Source organism: Canis lupus, chromosome 26 (genome assembly GCF_003254725.2).
Source record: "Canis lupus dingo isolate Sandy chromosome 26, ASM325472v2, whole genome shotgun sequence".
Taxonomy (NCBI): domain Eukaryota; kingdom Metazoa; phylum Chordata; class Mammalia; order Carnivora; family Canidae; genus Canis; species Canis lupus.
The window spans coordinates 18,554,129-18,567,521 of NC_064268.1; the positions used below are offsets into that span (position 1 = coordinate 18,554,129).

Sequence of the window (13,393 nt, forward strand, 5' to 3'; positions counted from 1 at the left end):
CCCCATCTGGTGTCCCCCCAGAGCTGGGGGGCACCGCGCGAGCACGCGCGGGGTGTGGGGGTGGGTGGGGGGGTGGGCGTGCAAGCTGGAAGCAGGGGTATCGTGTGTGGCCGAGCGCAGCCCCGCCCCTCCCCTGTCCCCACCCCAAACCCTCCTAATGGAATCAAGCTGGCCCCGCAGCCCAGCCGCCGGGGCGGAGGGAGGAGGCGGGGGCAGGAGGGTGGGCGGCGGCGCCAGCCCCGGCAGCGGCAGCTGGCACTCCCCGTCGCTCCACCTGGCGGGAGCACCCAGGCCTGCGCGCGGAGGGACTGGTGAGTCCCCGGTGTCCCCTCTGCGTCCCCTCTGTTCTGGGAGCCTCGGGGCGCCTTGGGGGTTTAGGGACGGAGGCCGGCACAGGCACTTTGGGGGGAGTCTCTAAGTTCGTGTGCATTCCGAGGGCGTGTTGGATGCTGTGTGCGCGTGGCATCTGTGCTAAGGGTTCGGGTGGCGGAGTGTGAGTGCACCTCCTCTGTCCGGGCCAGTGTGCGCGTGTGCAGTGGTGGCCTAACTGTAGGGGAGGGGTTCTCGAAAAGTGGGCGCCCGGGTAGTTGTCCTGGCATCAGCGGCATCAGCGGGAGGCTCCTGTGGAACCGGGATGTCCCGACCGTCGTGGTCTGTGGGGGAACCGAGTGTGTGTCGGGGATGGCTATGTGCTCGGGTCTGTTGTGCGTCCTCTGTGGATCCGTGCTGATGGGCTGTGCAAACTTTCTGGGGATGTCTGGGCGTTGTGTGTCCCCGTTGCTGTGAGCGTGTGTGCTGTGAGACAGGGTAGCGTGTCTGTGTTGCGCGCCTCTAGATTGTGTGTCCCTGCTGCCGCTGCTTTGTGTGGGTGTGTATTTTGAGCCTCGGGACTCCCCTCTCCTCTCCGGGCCTCCCTTCCAAGGGGCCCAAGTCCCTGTCCTTGGCTGCCCCGGGGCAGGGGGTGTACTGCTTCAGCCAGCCCCCCTCCCCCAAAAGCCACTAATTGAAGCCAGGTTTTTGCGGGCTGCCCCTCCCCCTCTGGCCACCAGTCTCTGGGTGGGGGTGGGGCAGCGGCTCAGGCCCCTCAGCCTCAGGTCGGGGCCCAAGGGGTGGATTTGCATCATCTGCGTATTCCCCACCTCTGCTGGGGCCATGGCCTTCAAAACCACCAACCCTGAGTGACGTGGGCTCTGGAGGGAGGCCCTGCTCCAAGCTGGGGGTCCCGGCACAGTCCTGAGGTGCCCCCTAGTTGGTCCCCACTCCTCACCTGGCACTGCGGCTTCCTGTCCTAACATTGGTCCAGGGGCGGGGCCCTTAGCCCCATGGCACAGATGTGGAAGCCGAGGCCCTCAGAGGGGACGTGCTGAGCCCGGACACGGCTGTGCCCTGAAGTCCCCTGGGCCCGTCAGACCTGCTCTCCGCCCGCGCTCTGCTGCCCCAGGTTGGGTGACCCCCGGGGCAGGCCATTCCCAGTCACGGGCCTGAGGCTCCCCTGAGGCTCCCCTCTGGAAAATGAGAGGGGTTGGCCTGAGCCCGCTCCCGGGGGGGGCCTGCGGGCTTCTGAGCCCTGGAAGAACCTAGGGCTTGGGGAACTAGGCTAACGTCTCCCAGAAGGAGTGGGGCCAGCTGGCGGGAGGCTGACCGCTTCGGGGCTGTCCGGGCCATTGGGCCTGGGGTACACAGGGGAGACTGAGGCCCAGAGAGGGCAGGGGCTCATCATTGCTTTTCAGGCCCAGCTGGCTCCCCCACACTTGTCCTACACCTTTCCCGGGGAGCCCCGCTGAGGGCTGTGGGGGCACCTGAGAGTCGGGGCCTCGGCCTCTAAGAGCCAGCGATCATTTGTGTGGCCTCTTTCCTTAACCTCTGTCCCTGACCCCAGGGCTGCGGGGAGAAGGCGGCCCTCCCCTCTGTCCTGCTCGTTGCTGGGCGTGTGTGTGTGTGTGTGTGTGTGTGTGTGTGTGTGTCTGTGTGTGTCTCTGTGTATCTGTTTCCGTGTATCTGGGTGTCTGTGTGTGTCTGTGTGTGTGTCTCTGTGTATCTGTGTGTGTGTGTGTGCACGCACACGCGCGTGTGTATGCTCCCCGGATTCCTGGGTGGTCAGGGTTGAGATTTCACTTAACAGGGTGAAAAAGTTGGTCATTTCCCGAGGCGGGGCCGCAAGGAGCCGGTTCGTGGAGGTGAGCACCTGCCGGCCTGGTGCGAAGGTGGGGCTCACCCCGGGCTCTGCTGGGGTGGCAGGGTGGCTGCTCCTGGGCCCCAGCTTGCCGGGTGTGCGGCTACCCAGTGCCAGCTGCTCTCTGCACTCGTGTCCCCTGGCCCTCGTGTCTCTGAGCAGGACCTGCCCTCACTGCTCCGCCAACCTCCCACTTTACAGATGGGGAAAGCAAGGCTGTGGGGGGCTGTAGCAGACGGCAGCACTGGCCCGGGGTGGGGCGGGGATCCTAGCTGTGCCCTGGCCTCTGGGGCAGGCTGCATGCCCCCCGCTGCTCCTCCCCGCCCCTCGTGGCCCCCTGCGGTGGTGAGACACTTCAGCAGCCACTATGAAAGGTCTCCCTCAGCTTCATTTGCACAAGGCAGGGAGGTGACCGTGGACAAGGACCCCAAAGACCAAAGCTATCTGCAGAGACCTTTGAGGACAAGTATCGTATGGGGTGTAGGGAAGGCCCCCGGTTCCAGCAGACGAATGATGTCCTCCAGGGGTGCTAGCTCATTTGGGGGCCAGCCCGGAGCACATGGGAGCCTTCCCTACAGGAAGGTATTGTGAGTGTGTATGTCTCTGTGCAATGTATATATGTGAACATGGGTGTGTGCCTGAATATATGTATGTGTCATATGTGTATATATGCATAATGTGTGAGTGTGTGCATATGCATGTATGGTGTGTGTACATGTGCATGTGTGCAAGTGTGTGTATGTGGCATGTGTGTGTGTGGTGTGTGAGAATGTGTGTGTGTACACGTGTGTGGTGCCAGCGTGTGGATTCTCAGAGTCACATAGAGAAAGGTTAAAATCCCAGCTCTGACACGTACCATCTGTGTGTCCTTGGGCAAGTCATTGTCTGTCTGGGAACCTCCAGTCCTTTGTCTGCAAAGCAGAAGTGGACAGTGCCAGCCCCCAGCGTTGAGCTATAGGGTTGAGCTATAGTGTTGAGCTATAGGGTTCAGCTATAGGGTTGAGTTATAGGGTTGAACTATAGGGTTGAGCTATAGGGTCACTCTAGGGTTGAACCCTGGCAAAGGGGGCAGGGGCTTCATCTGCGATGGAAGCGCAGGATCATTAGCTAATTTAAAATGAACCCCTGAGTAGTTTTGCTTCTTTTTATGTCCTAGAATGACCTTTTGGTTTTCTCGGTCATCTGAGCCAGTTTGTTCAAATAGACACCAGTAGAATTAATTCCAATTAGTGATCCTTAATTAGGAGACCTCAGGTCAGTTGGAACAAGCTACTCCATGTCCTGACATTGTAACCACTTAGCTCCCTGAATCCCCACAAGTGACCCACAAGGCCGGTGCTGCCCGCCATGTGAGAACTGGCTACTCAAGGGGCCACACAGCCCAGGTGTGGGGAACCTGACCTCCCCCCCAGCCCAGGACCTCGCTCTGTGCCCCTGGGCCCCTGACACCTGAGAGAGGGCGTCAGGCAAGGGGATCCCAAGGCTTTTCAGTCCTGGAGCTTCAAGCCCTGCACAGGTCAGGAGGGGGTTCTCAGGGACAGCCCACAAGGGAGACACAGCAAGGGGCTTCTGGGTTTGTCTGAGCATCCAGCCCCCCTTAGGCTGGCAGGGAGAGCCCTTGTTTGAGAAGCTGGCCTCCTCCGCAAACCTGGACCATGTGGAATGTATTAGTCAGCCTGGCTGTCTGGGCCAGATGGGGTCTGGGGGTTCATGTCGGGAGCAGCCTTCCAGCGGGGGGAGGAAGGGAGGAGTGGGGTTCATCTGGTTCCCATTTAGTGGTGGCCTAGGACTCGGGCTCCAGCAGGCTCCAGCTCTGTCTCAGGCACGAGGGTTCCCCCCCGCCTGCACGTCCCCTCCCGGGCCTCCAGGCCCTGCTTTGCGCCTTGAGGTGAGGGAGGGCTAACCATGTTCCTGGCATCCAGGCCCTCTACTGAGCTCAGGGAGTCTGGAAGCTTCAAAACCTGCACGTCTCCTGAAGAAGGGACCAGGACCACAGAAGGACTGAGGGCTGCTGGGGAGGGTCACCCCGAGGAGGAGGGGTCAGCTCCCTTAGCTACTCCATTTCTTTTTTTTTTTTTTTAAGATTTTATTTGTTTATTCATGAGAAACACAGAGAGAGGCGGAGACACAGGCAGAGGGAGAAGCAGGCTCCCCGTGGGGAGCCTGATGCAGGACTCGATCCCAGGACCCCGGGATCACACCCTGAGCCAAAGGCAGATGGTCAACCACTGAGCCACCCAGGCGCCCCATCAGTTACTCCATTTCTTACTTACCCAGCCTGACCGTCATTTCTCCCTCCATGCTGTGCCCAGATCTCAACCCCAGCTCTTGCTGGGCAGTGACTTCATCCCTCTGAGCCTCAGCTTCCATACTTGGAACATGGGGATGATAATAGTACCTCCCCCCATTAGGTGGTTCTCGGGAGTCGATGAAATTCTGTGTAAGAAACTTAACATAGGGATCCCTGGGTGGCGCAGCGGTTTGGCACCTGCCTTTGGCCCAGGGCGCGATCCTGGAGACCCGGGATCGAATCCCACGTCGGGCTCCCAGTGCATGGAGCCTGCTTCTCCCTCTGCCTGTGTCTCTGCCTCTCTCTCTCTCTCTCTCTCTCTCTCTGTGACTATCATAAATAAATAAAAAAATTAAAAAAAAAAAAAAGAAACTTAACATAGTACCTGGCACATGGTAAGCAATGAAAGGGTAAGTCATTATTAATTCAGCCAGGTCAGTCAAGATACATTTATTGAGCACTTACTGTATAGCAGGTCGGGTTTGAAACCCTGAGGGTGCCGAGATAAATAGGATGCAGCCCCTGCCCTCCGGGACCTCAGGGTGAAGTGGGGTGACTCCCTGGGGGTCCCTCCAGGATGCTGGAATGAAGTGGGAGGGCAGGCAAGAACCCCCTGTAGGAACGAACGGGTCCCATCGCATGGCCCGCAAGGGAGGTGGCCCGCTAGGAGGTGGTCTGCGTTTCCCGCACCTCCTCAGGGCCCGCCGAGGCCCTGGGGTCCCACCCGAGCTCTCTCCTGCCTCGCTTCCCCACAGGTCTCGCCAACATGGTTTCTGCGGTGGCCCCCAGGCTGGCCGTGTCCCTGCTGCTGCTCCTCAGGGCCCTGCCCGCCGCGGCCTACTCCATGCCCCTGCGGGCCGCCTCCCTGGAGGACGCGGGGGGCAGCGGGGACGCCGAGGGCTCGTCGGCCTCCTCCCCAAGCCCCCCGCCGCCCCGGACCCCGGCGCTCAGCCCCACATCGGTGGGAGCCCAGCCCACGCCCCTGGCGGGCCCCAAGCCCCCCACCAACTTCCTGGACGGGATCGTGGACTTCTTCCGCCAGTACGTGATGCTCATCGCCGTGGTGGGCTCCCTGGCGTTCCTGCTGATGTTCATCGTCTGCGCTGCCCTCATCACCCGCCAGAAGCACAAGGCCTCGGCCTACTACCCGTCATCTTTCCCCAAGAAGAAGTACGTGGACCAGAGTGACCGGGCGGGGGGCCCGCGGGCCTTCAGCGAGGTCCCCGACCGGGCTCCCGACGGCCGGCCCGAGGAGGCCCTGGATTCATCCCAGCAGCTCCAGGCTGACATCCTCGCGGCCACCCAGAACCTCAGGTCCCCCACCCGGGCTGCCCTGGGCGGCGGGGACGGAGCCAGGCTGGACGGCAGGTCGGAGGGGGACGAGAGCGGCGGCCGGGAGGTGGACCAGGAAGCCCGGGGACGCGGGAGCCCGGCCGAGAAGCCAGCCGCGCCGGCCGAGCCCTGCCCCGCGGGGGCGGAGGGGGCCCTGGAGGCCGACCCCGGCCCGGGCCCAGGCGAGCCGGAGTCGGCCCCTTCGCTGGCCCAGGAAGCCAGGGGACCAGCTGACCCCCCCGAAAGCCCCTGTGCTTGCAGTGTCGCCCCCAAGGTCTAACAGGCCTCGGGGGCTCTGGCCCGGACTGTCCGACCCCTAGTGGTCACCTCCACGGGGGTGGAAAGGCCCCTGACCCTTCCCGCTCCCGACACCCCCTCCTCGGCCACCCCCTGCTGCCAATGCCCGTGCGTCCCGGCCCTGCAGCGGGCAGAGATGCTGGTCTCCAGTCTACCCCAGGAATCACCCCAGGTACCAGGGACACCCGCCCCTGCGGCCTCAGAGGGCTGCATCCCAAACAGCCTCTCTGGGGTGGGGGCGGATGGGAAGGATCCTCGCTGTATTCGTGATAACACACCCCACGAAATCAGCCACGTCATCTGGGCAACGTATGTCACAGGCCCCCTGTGATGGTGCCAACGCTGCCGCTCTTCCACGGAGGTAGGAGAGAGAAATTAGGATAGCGAGGAGTTTTGGACGAGGGTGAACAGGACGAGTCAGAGGCCCCGGGAGGGGCGTCACTAGAGCTACTGCAGAAGCGGGCCTGTGAATCAGGAAGCTTCCAAGGGGCCTGTGCACGCCTCATGACGTATCCCTAAGTGAGCGTTTCCAAGGCTGAGTTCCCTGGGGTACTCCATGGGAAAAGGATTTTGGGGTCCAATGAGTTGAGGAAACGCTGCCTCTCCGCTCCCTGCACCCTCCCTCCCCTTAGAGCACCCCAGGGCTCTGCAAATACTCTAGGAAAGGCCCCGCGCACAATCTGGTTTGGCTTGATCTATCGCAAACTGCTTTTGACCACAGGGTACTTTTTTTTTCTTTTTTTTTTTTACAGCTACAGAATAAAAACTTGCAGAGCACACTCTGGAAAATTACTGCCCCAAATGTTCGTGAAGGCGCCCCCTAGTTGGGGTTGGGGGTGTGGGGCCTGGGGGCCTCAGCCTGCTTAAGTTCTTCCAAGCATCTCTGCCTGGGAAGGAATTTCTCATCCCATTATTGCTACGGGCATGGGGGTGAATGAATTGAGCCTTTCTTATCAGGCCCCCAAAGCAGCCCAGAAACTGGGGGTCTGTATGTGAGAGGGCCCCACTCTGGGGGAGTCTGAGGGGGTAGGGGAGGGCTTCTAACACCCAGCCTGGAGCTGCGGGGCCCTGGCCCCCCCACCCTTTGCTCATATGCGTTGTCTGGCAGCCTGTGCTCACAGCATTCTTTAGCCTTTGACAAGGGAGCCTGAGCTCCGTCTTGATTTGGGGAGGCTCTGGAGGGTCCTCCTCCTCACCCCTCCATCTGGGCCCCTCCCCCAACCTCTGCACAATTTTTAGGTGCTGAGATATAGCAAACCAGCACAATAAACCTTTATTCTGGCCTGAGTGTCGCTGGTTTTCTGAGGGGATGGGAATGAGTCTGCTGGCAGGGGTGGGAGTAGAGTATTTCTTCCAGGCTGTTCCATGGGGTGGGGCTTTTGGGGGGAGACACATCAGGCAGGCCCCGAGAGGCTGAATGAGAAGATTCGTGAAAGGAACGTCGAAGGGGTTCCCACCTCCTTTTCCGGGAAACATGAGCAGGGGAAGAGCTGCCAGCCAAGGTTTCAGTCTCCCGCCTGCTGGCAGAGCGGCCGAGGACTAGAACAGATCTCGCGGACAATGCCAGGCTCCTGGCACCCTTGGCCTGGGGTGGGAGGCAGCCCCAGCCTTTGTCTCCTCGCCCACCAGGCTCTTCCTTGCCTTTGATGGCAAGTTCCTGCAGCCACTGCTGCCCCTCCTCCCTGGAGCTGCCAGCTGGAATCCAGATGTGGCTGGGCTGGGAGCACGTGCTGGATCCCCCGGGGTGAGGGGGGCAGGGAGGCTGTCCCCCCAGCTCCTCTCCTCCGCTGACCCCACATCCCTTCAGGGGGGACCAGGTTTGGGTTTCATAACACACAAGGCCTCTGTCTCGCGCAGTGGGGAAGGGCACTCCCCCTCAGCCCAGACCGGCTCCTGCCCAAGAATGTAGGGAAAATCCAATATGGATAAGTGAATGCTGCGTGTCCCGGACCAAGTCACTCAGGGTCTCTGTGTGGGACAGGCTCTCCCCTCATTTCTGAGCTCCTGCACGGTCCGAGGTAATTGGGTGTGGCTGGGATATACATTAAGCTTCCCCATAACAAGTAAAGCCCGGGTAAGACAGCAGCAGATGTCGAGATTCCTGGGGAGCAGGCAGGGATGAATTTTGCAATCAGCAGTTCCCTGGCCGCTGGTTCCCCATTAATTGTCACGGGGCCCATTAGAGGACACAAAACGTGTGGCCTTAACGGTAGCCTGTGTCTTCCAGGACTGATGAGGGTGGGGATTCAGGAGGTAGTTTGAGCCCCAGGGAGGGAGTCAACCTCTCCCTCACCTCTGAGCTTTTACAGCTACTATTCCCTCTGCCTAAGTCACCCTTCCACCTCTTTCCTTGTCTTGCTAACTTCCCCTCCTCTTTTAGCTTCCAGCCTAGATGTCACCTGCCCCCCCTGACAGCCCCCACCCAGACTCTCTCCCACACTCCCCTGGGCTCAGTACTACTAATAATTGCTCACAGCTAACGAGCACCTCTTACGTACCAGGCACTGCTCTAAGCACCGAACGTCATTCACTCCTTGAGACTCCCACCCTGAGGAGAGAGCCCTGCTGCTGTTTCCTCGCAGAGGCGGAAACAGGTCCACAGAGGCAGACAGTTGCCTGGGTCACAGAGCCGGGACTCCAGCCTGGTCTGATTCTAGAGTGACTTCTCCATCAGGCTCTACAGCTTTGTGGATGCGTGAATGAAGCCCTTGGGGAGGAGGAAGCAGGGGCCTGTTCCGCTTAGAGCCCTCCAGTATGCTCCCACATTTTAAAAAAAGATTTTATTTGTTTATTCATGAGAAACACAGAGAGGCAGAGACACAGGCAGAGGGAGAAGCAGGCTCCCTGCAGGGAGCCCAACGTGGGACTCGATCCCGGGAGCTCGGGACCCCGTGAGCCAAAGGCAGATGCTCAGCCACTGAGCCACCCAGGTGCCCCTGCTCCCACATTTTTGTCGGAGTCACGGGAAGAGCCTTCCCAGGGCACGCATCTGGCCAGGCAGCAGCAGAGGGTGCGCTATGGAGGGGGCTGGGGGCACGTGTGTGCTGTGGCCTCATGAGGGAGGCTGGGCTTGTGGGTGGGAGCTGGGGGGTCCCCACTGTTCGCAGGGATCCGGGAATCTGCCAGGGCCAGAACAGGCCCCCACTGTCCCAGGGCTTGTAAAACCGCACAGCTGCCCCCAGGCTGCGCATCTGTCTGGGGGCCAGGCCTGCTGTCGCTCGGGCTGTACAGAGGGAGGGGGAGGGGAACAAAACCCTGTCAAGACACAGACCCCCACTCCGTGCGGAAGTGGGGGCTTCTGGGGAGGTGTGGCGGGGGCCAGCGGGGGGCCGGAGGGGCCTCTTCCAGGTGCCCTGACTTTCTCGGATCACCCCGGCCTCACCCTGGGGGGGGCCGGGCATTCTCTGGCTCATGTCCCAAGCAAGAGCATGGGCAGAAGTCACTGCCTCCTGGGAGCTCTGTACCAGGCTCAGCGTCTTTAACCCTCTTGGGGTCATTAGGTGGTTTGAGCCCTGGGGACACTGCCGGGGTCAATGCCAGCTCCACCCTTCCTTAGCTGTGTGGCCTTGGGCAAGTGGCCTCACTTCTCTGGGCCATTCACACAGTCAAGACAATGGACATATCTGTCCCCCCTGATTGTTTCTTCGTACCCCTTTTGTTTCCATGTGTGTAAAGGGAGATGATCTTACCCTGCCTGGTAAGGGTCACAACCTGCACGTTGGGATTATATGAGAACTTTTTAATATCATAACTCCTGGGCTCCACCCAGATCATTAATTAATTAGGTAATTATTTAATTAAAATAATAAAAAATAATAAAATAATTAAAATCATCTCTATGGGCCTGAACTGACGACCTTGAGGATCAAGATTCGTGTGCTCTACCGACTGAGTCAGCGAGGCGTGCCCCCGCTCACCCAGACCAATTAAATCAGAGTGTCTGAGGGTAGAGCTGGGCAATTGTCACTGCCTGTGGGTCTGTCCACCACAGTGTCCCCAGAACTGGGCAGGGTGGCCCGGTACACAGTAGGTGCTCTGTGTATGCACATGCGTGCATGTGTATAAGGCTGAGGGAAGCCCTCTGTGCCAGCACATCCATTTAACCCTCACCACACTCCCCACAGAGAGATGAGCAATATCATGACCCCCCATTTTATAGATATGGAAACAGAGGGTGCAGAGGCTTGCCCAATGTCACACAGATGGGCGTAGCTGGGATTTGAACCCAGGCCTGTCTGACTCCTCGAGCCAGGCCCTTCAGCACTGAGCCTCCTGCTCCATTTTAAGAACCTGTTTGTGGTTCTTCTACTGATGAACCCTTCTACTGCTGAGCCCTTCTACTGATGTCGGGGTGTCCGTTGCATTTCATCGTGGGTCCTGCTTCCTTGTTTTAACCCTACTCTCCCCCTCGGGGGGTTGACTGTGACTGCCCAGTGCATGCAGAGTCCCGGAACCACTGAGTCTGTCCCAGTTGCCATTAATCAGCTCTCTGGGTTCCAAGGTGGCCAAGGAGCAACTGCCACGGTCATGGACTCTGTTTTCCAACCTCAGACTCTTTAATGAGCACCTACTGTGTGCCAGGGATTGAGGACACACCATTAGCACAACAGATCTGAGGCTATATGTGAGTGGAGGAGACAGAAAATGAATCAAAGAATCATCTAGATGGAACCATAGTGATTAATAACAGGAATGGCCGCCATAAATATATGTGCTATTATATGTGTCTGGCGCTTTACTAATACTAGTTCTTTTTTTAAAGATTTTATTTATTTATTCATGAGAGACACAGAGAGAGAGAGAGGCAGAGACATAGGCAGAGGGAGAAGCAGGGCACCCATAGACACGGCTGCGGAGCCCAATGCAAGACCCGATCCCAGGACCCTGGGATCACAACCTGAGCCAAAGGCAGATGCTCAACCACTGAGCTGCCCGGGCATCCTCTGATATTAGTTTTTACAGCTTTGTTGAGGTATAATTGACACATCATAAAATCACACAGTTAAAATGTGCAATTTGATAATTTGACATACGTGTATACTCATAAAGCCATTCACACAGTCAAGATAATGGACACATCTGTCACCTCTGATTGTTTCTTCGTACCCCTTTGTAATCTCTGCTGATTGTTGTTCCTCCCCACCTCAATCCTTAGACCACTATTGATCTACTCTCTCTGTCACTATGACTCATTTTTATTTTCTGGAATTTTTTATAAATGGAACCATTTGTGTGCTCTTTTTATCTGGCTTCTTGCATGCAGCATAAATATTGTGAGATTTATTCAGGCTATTGTATGTATTAATATTTCACCACTTTTTACTGCTGAGTAGTATTCCCTTGTGTGGATACACTACAATTTGTTAATTCATTCACCTGCTGATGGACGTTTGGGTGGTTTTCCAGCTTTTGGCTATTACAAAGAAAGCTGCTGTGAACTCCTGATGTTAGTTTATTTCTTCCTTACAGTTTTCTTTTTTTTTTTTTAAGATTTTATTTATTTATTAGAGAGAGAGAGAGAGAGAGAGGCAGAGACACGGGCAGAGGGAGAAGCAGGCTCCATGTGGGACTTGATCCAGGGACTCCAGGATCATGCCCTAGGCTGAAGGCAGGTGCTAAACCACTGAACCACCCAGGGATCCCCCTTACAGCTTTCTTAATGAGACGGTTGTTATTTCTCCCCATTTGACAGATGAAAACAATAGACTCAGAGAGGTCGGGTAATTTGCCCAAGGTCACACAGCCAGCAGTTGAAACACTGAAACTTAGGGTAGGAATGTTTGAGCTAAGCTACTGTAGTGAACTTCTGAAGCTTGGAGGGTCTCAGAAATCCTGATCTAGACCAGTACCCCACCTCATACGCGGACATCTGAGGACCAGACAGGGGCTAGGACCCTGCAGAACTGACCAGGAATCTGGGGTCTTTGGTGGGCGGTCCTGTGCTGTGTCTAGCTCTGCTCTGCTCTGCTTCATCACTGGCCCTTCACCTGATGCTGGGGAAGAAGCAGGCCAATGTGGAGTGGGACAGGGATTTGTCATTTTTTTGAGTGGTTTTAATTTCAGGATTCCTCCGGCTGCTCAGAAATAGCAGGAAGGATTTGGCACTGGCTCCAGGGCCCGGGGTGGGGGATCCCCTGCAGCTGCTCCCCTCTCCCCAAATGGGTTCAAGGTTTATGGCGGCAGCTGCAAAGTATAAAATAGTCCTGCTCGTAAATCCACTCTTGCCAGGGTCCCTGATGCCAGAGGCCTCTGCAGTGCCCAGCACGGGCATCCTGGCACCTGCGGGGACCCTGCAGGGACACCTGGGGGTGTCTTGGAAGACTGGAGGGTCCAGGTCTATGGGTGGCCACCTGTAGCCTCTGCCTTAGGGTTTGGGAAACAAGACTCCTCTAGGGGGCCTGGAGGGGAAAAGATAGACTGGGATTGTACAGGCATGGAGGCTTGGGGACAGCTAGGAGAGGAGAGAGGCAGAGGGATACGGAAATAAGGAACCAGGAGACCTAGTTAGGCTCCTTCTAGCTGCGTGACTTTGGGCAGTCAGCTTACCTAACTTTGAACTACAGGCTCTTCACTTATAAAGCCCTGGGACCACAGCCCCTGTCCTGTCTCCCCCCTGCTCCCCAGAATGCTGTGAATGCACTTCTCAATGTGTAGGACAGTGGAGCGCGGTCCACAGTGGAGCGCGGGGTACAGGCTTCACATGACCTGGGTTGGAATCTCAACTCTGCTACCACCCGGCAGTGTGACCTCAGGCAAGTCACTTAACCTCCCTGGGCCTGAGTTTCTGCTTCTGTGAGGTGGGAATAATGGTGGTCCCTGCCTCGGAGAGGTGGTGGAAGTTGAGTTCATTCACTTCCAGTGTTTAGAAGAGGCCCCCCATGGGTGTTCAATAAACGTGAGCTTCTGTTAGCTGTAAACTGTGACGTACTGTGTGCAAAGGGGGAAACTTCTGTCTCCAAGTGTCTAGCTGTGTCGAGAGTTACCTCTTCCTTCCAGATCTAAGTAATAGGAGCTTCAGAATCCTAAGATCAGTGATTCTTACTTAGATACTTGAAACTTTAGAGTTGTTTTAGAGTTTTCTTGGGGTGGGTCAGGGCAGACGGGCCGGGAAATGTTGGTAAAAGCAGAACAATGCCAGTATCTAGGAAAGTCCCGTGAACTCCACGGAGGGGGCGAAGGGTGTGACTAGAGAGAAGAGACAGGCTCATGCTACCCTTTGGGCAAAGACCCCCCCAACCCTGTATGCCCCTCTGCAGGGGTTTGGCGCCTGATGGGGGCCAGGGGTCATGTGGCAGCTGTTC

At 57.6% G+C, this 13,393-nt stretch overlaps 1 protein-coding gene across 2 annotated transcripts; it reads left to right on the plus strand.

Moving 5' to 3' along the window:
- The first annotated feature begins 202 nt into the window (after positions 1–202).
- Positions 203–7,379, plus strand: TMEM119 (transmembrane protein 119). 2 transcript variants are annotated; one of them, XM_025474310.3, is made up of 2 exons: positions 203–311; positions 5,219–7,379. In XM_025474310.3, exon 2 carries the CDS (start codon positions 5,230–5,232, stop codon positions 6,073–6,075), a length of 846 nt encoding a protein of 281 aa, XP_025330095.1. In that variant the 5' UTR covers positions 203–311; positions 5,219–5,229; the 3' UTR covers positions 6,076–7,379. The 2 variants fall into 2 exon arrangements, with proteins under 2 accessions (XP_025330095.1, XP_035562456.1); XM_035706563.2 differs by lacking the exon at positions 203–311 and adding an exon at positions 338–2,177.
- The last annotated feature ends 6,014 nt before the right edge of the window (positions 7,380–13,393 follow it).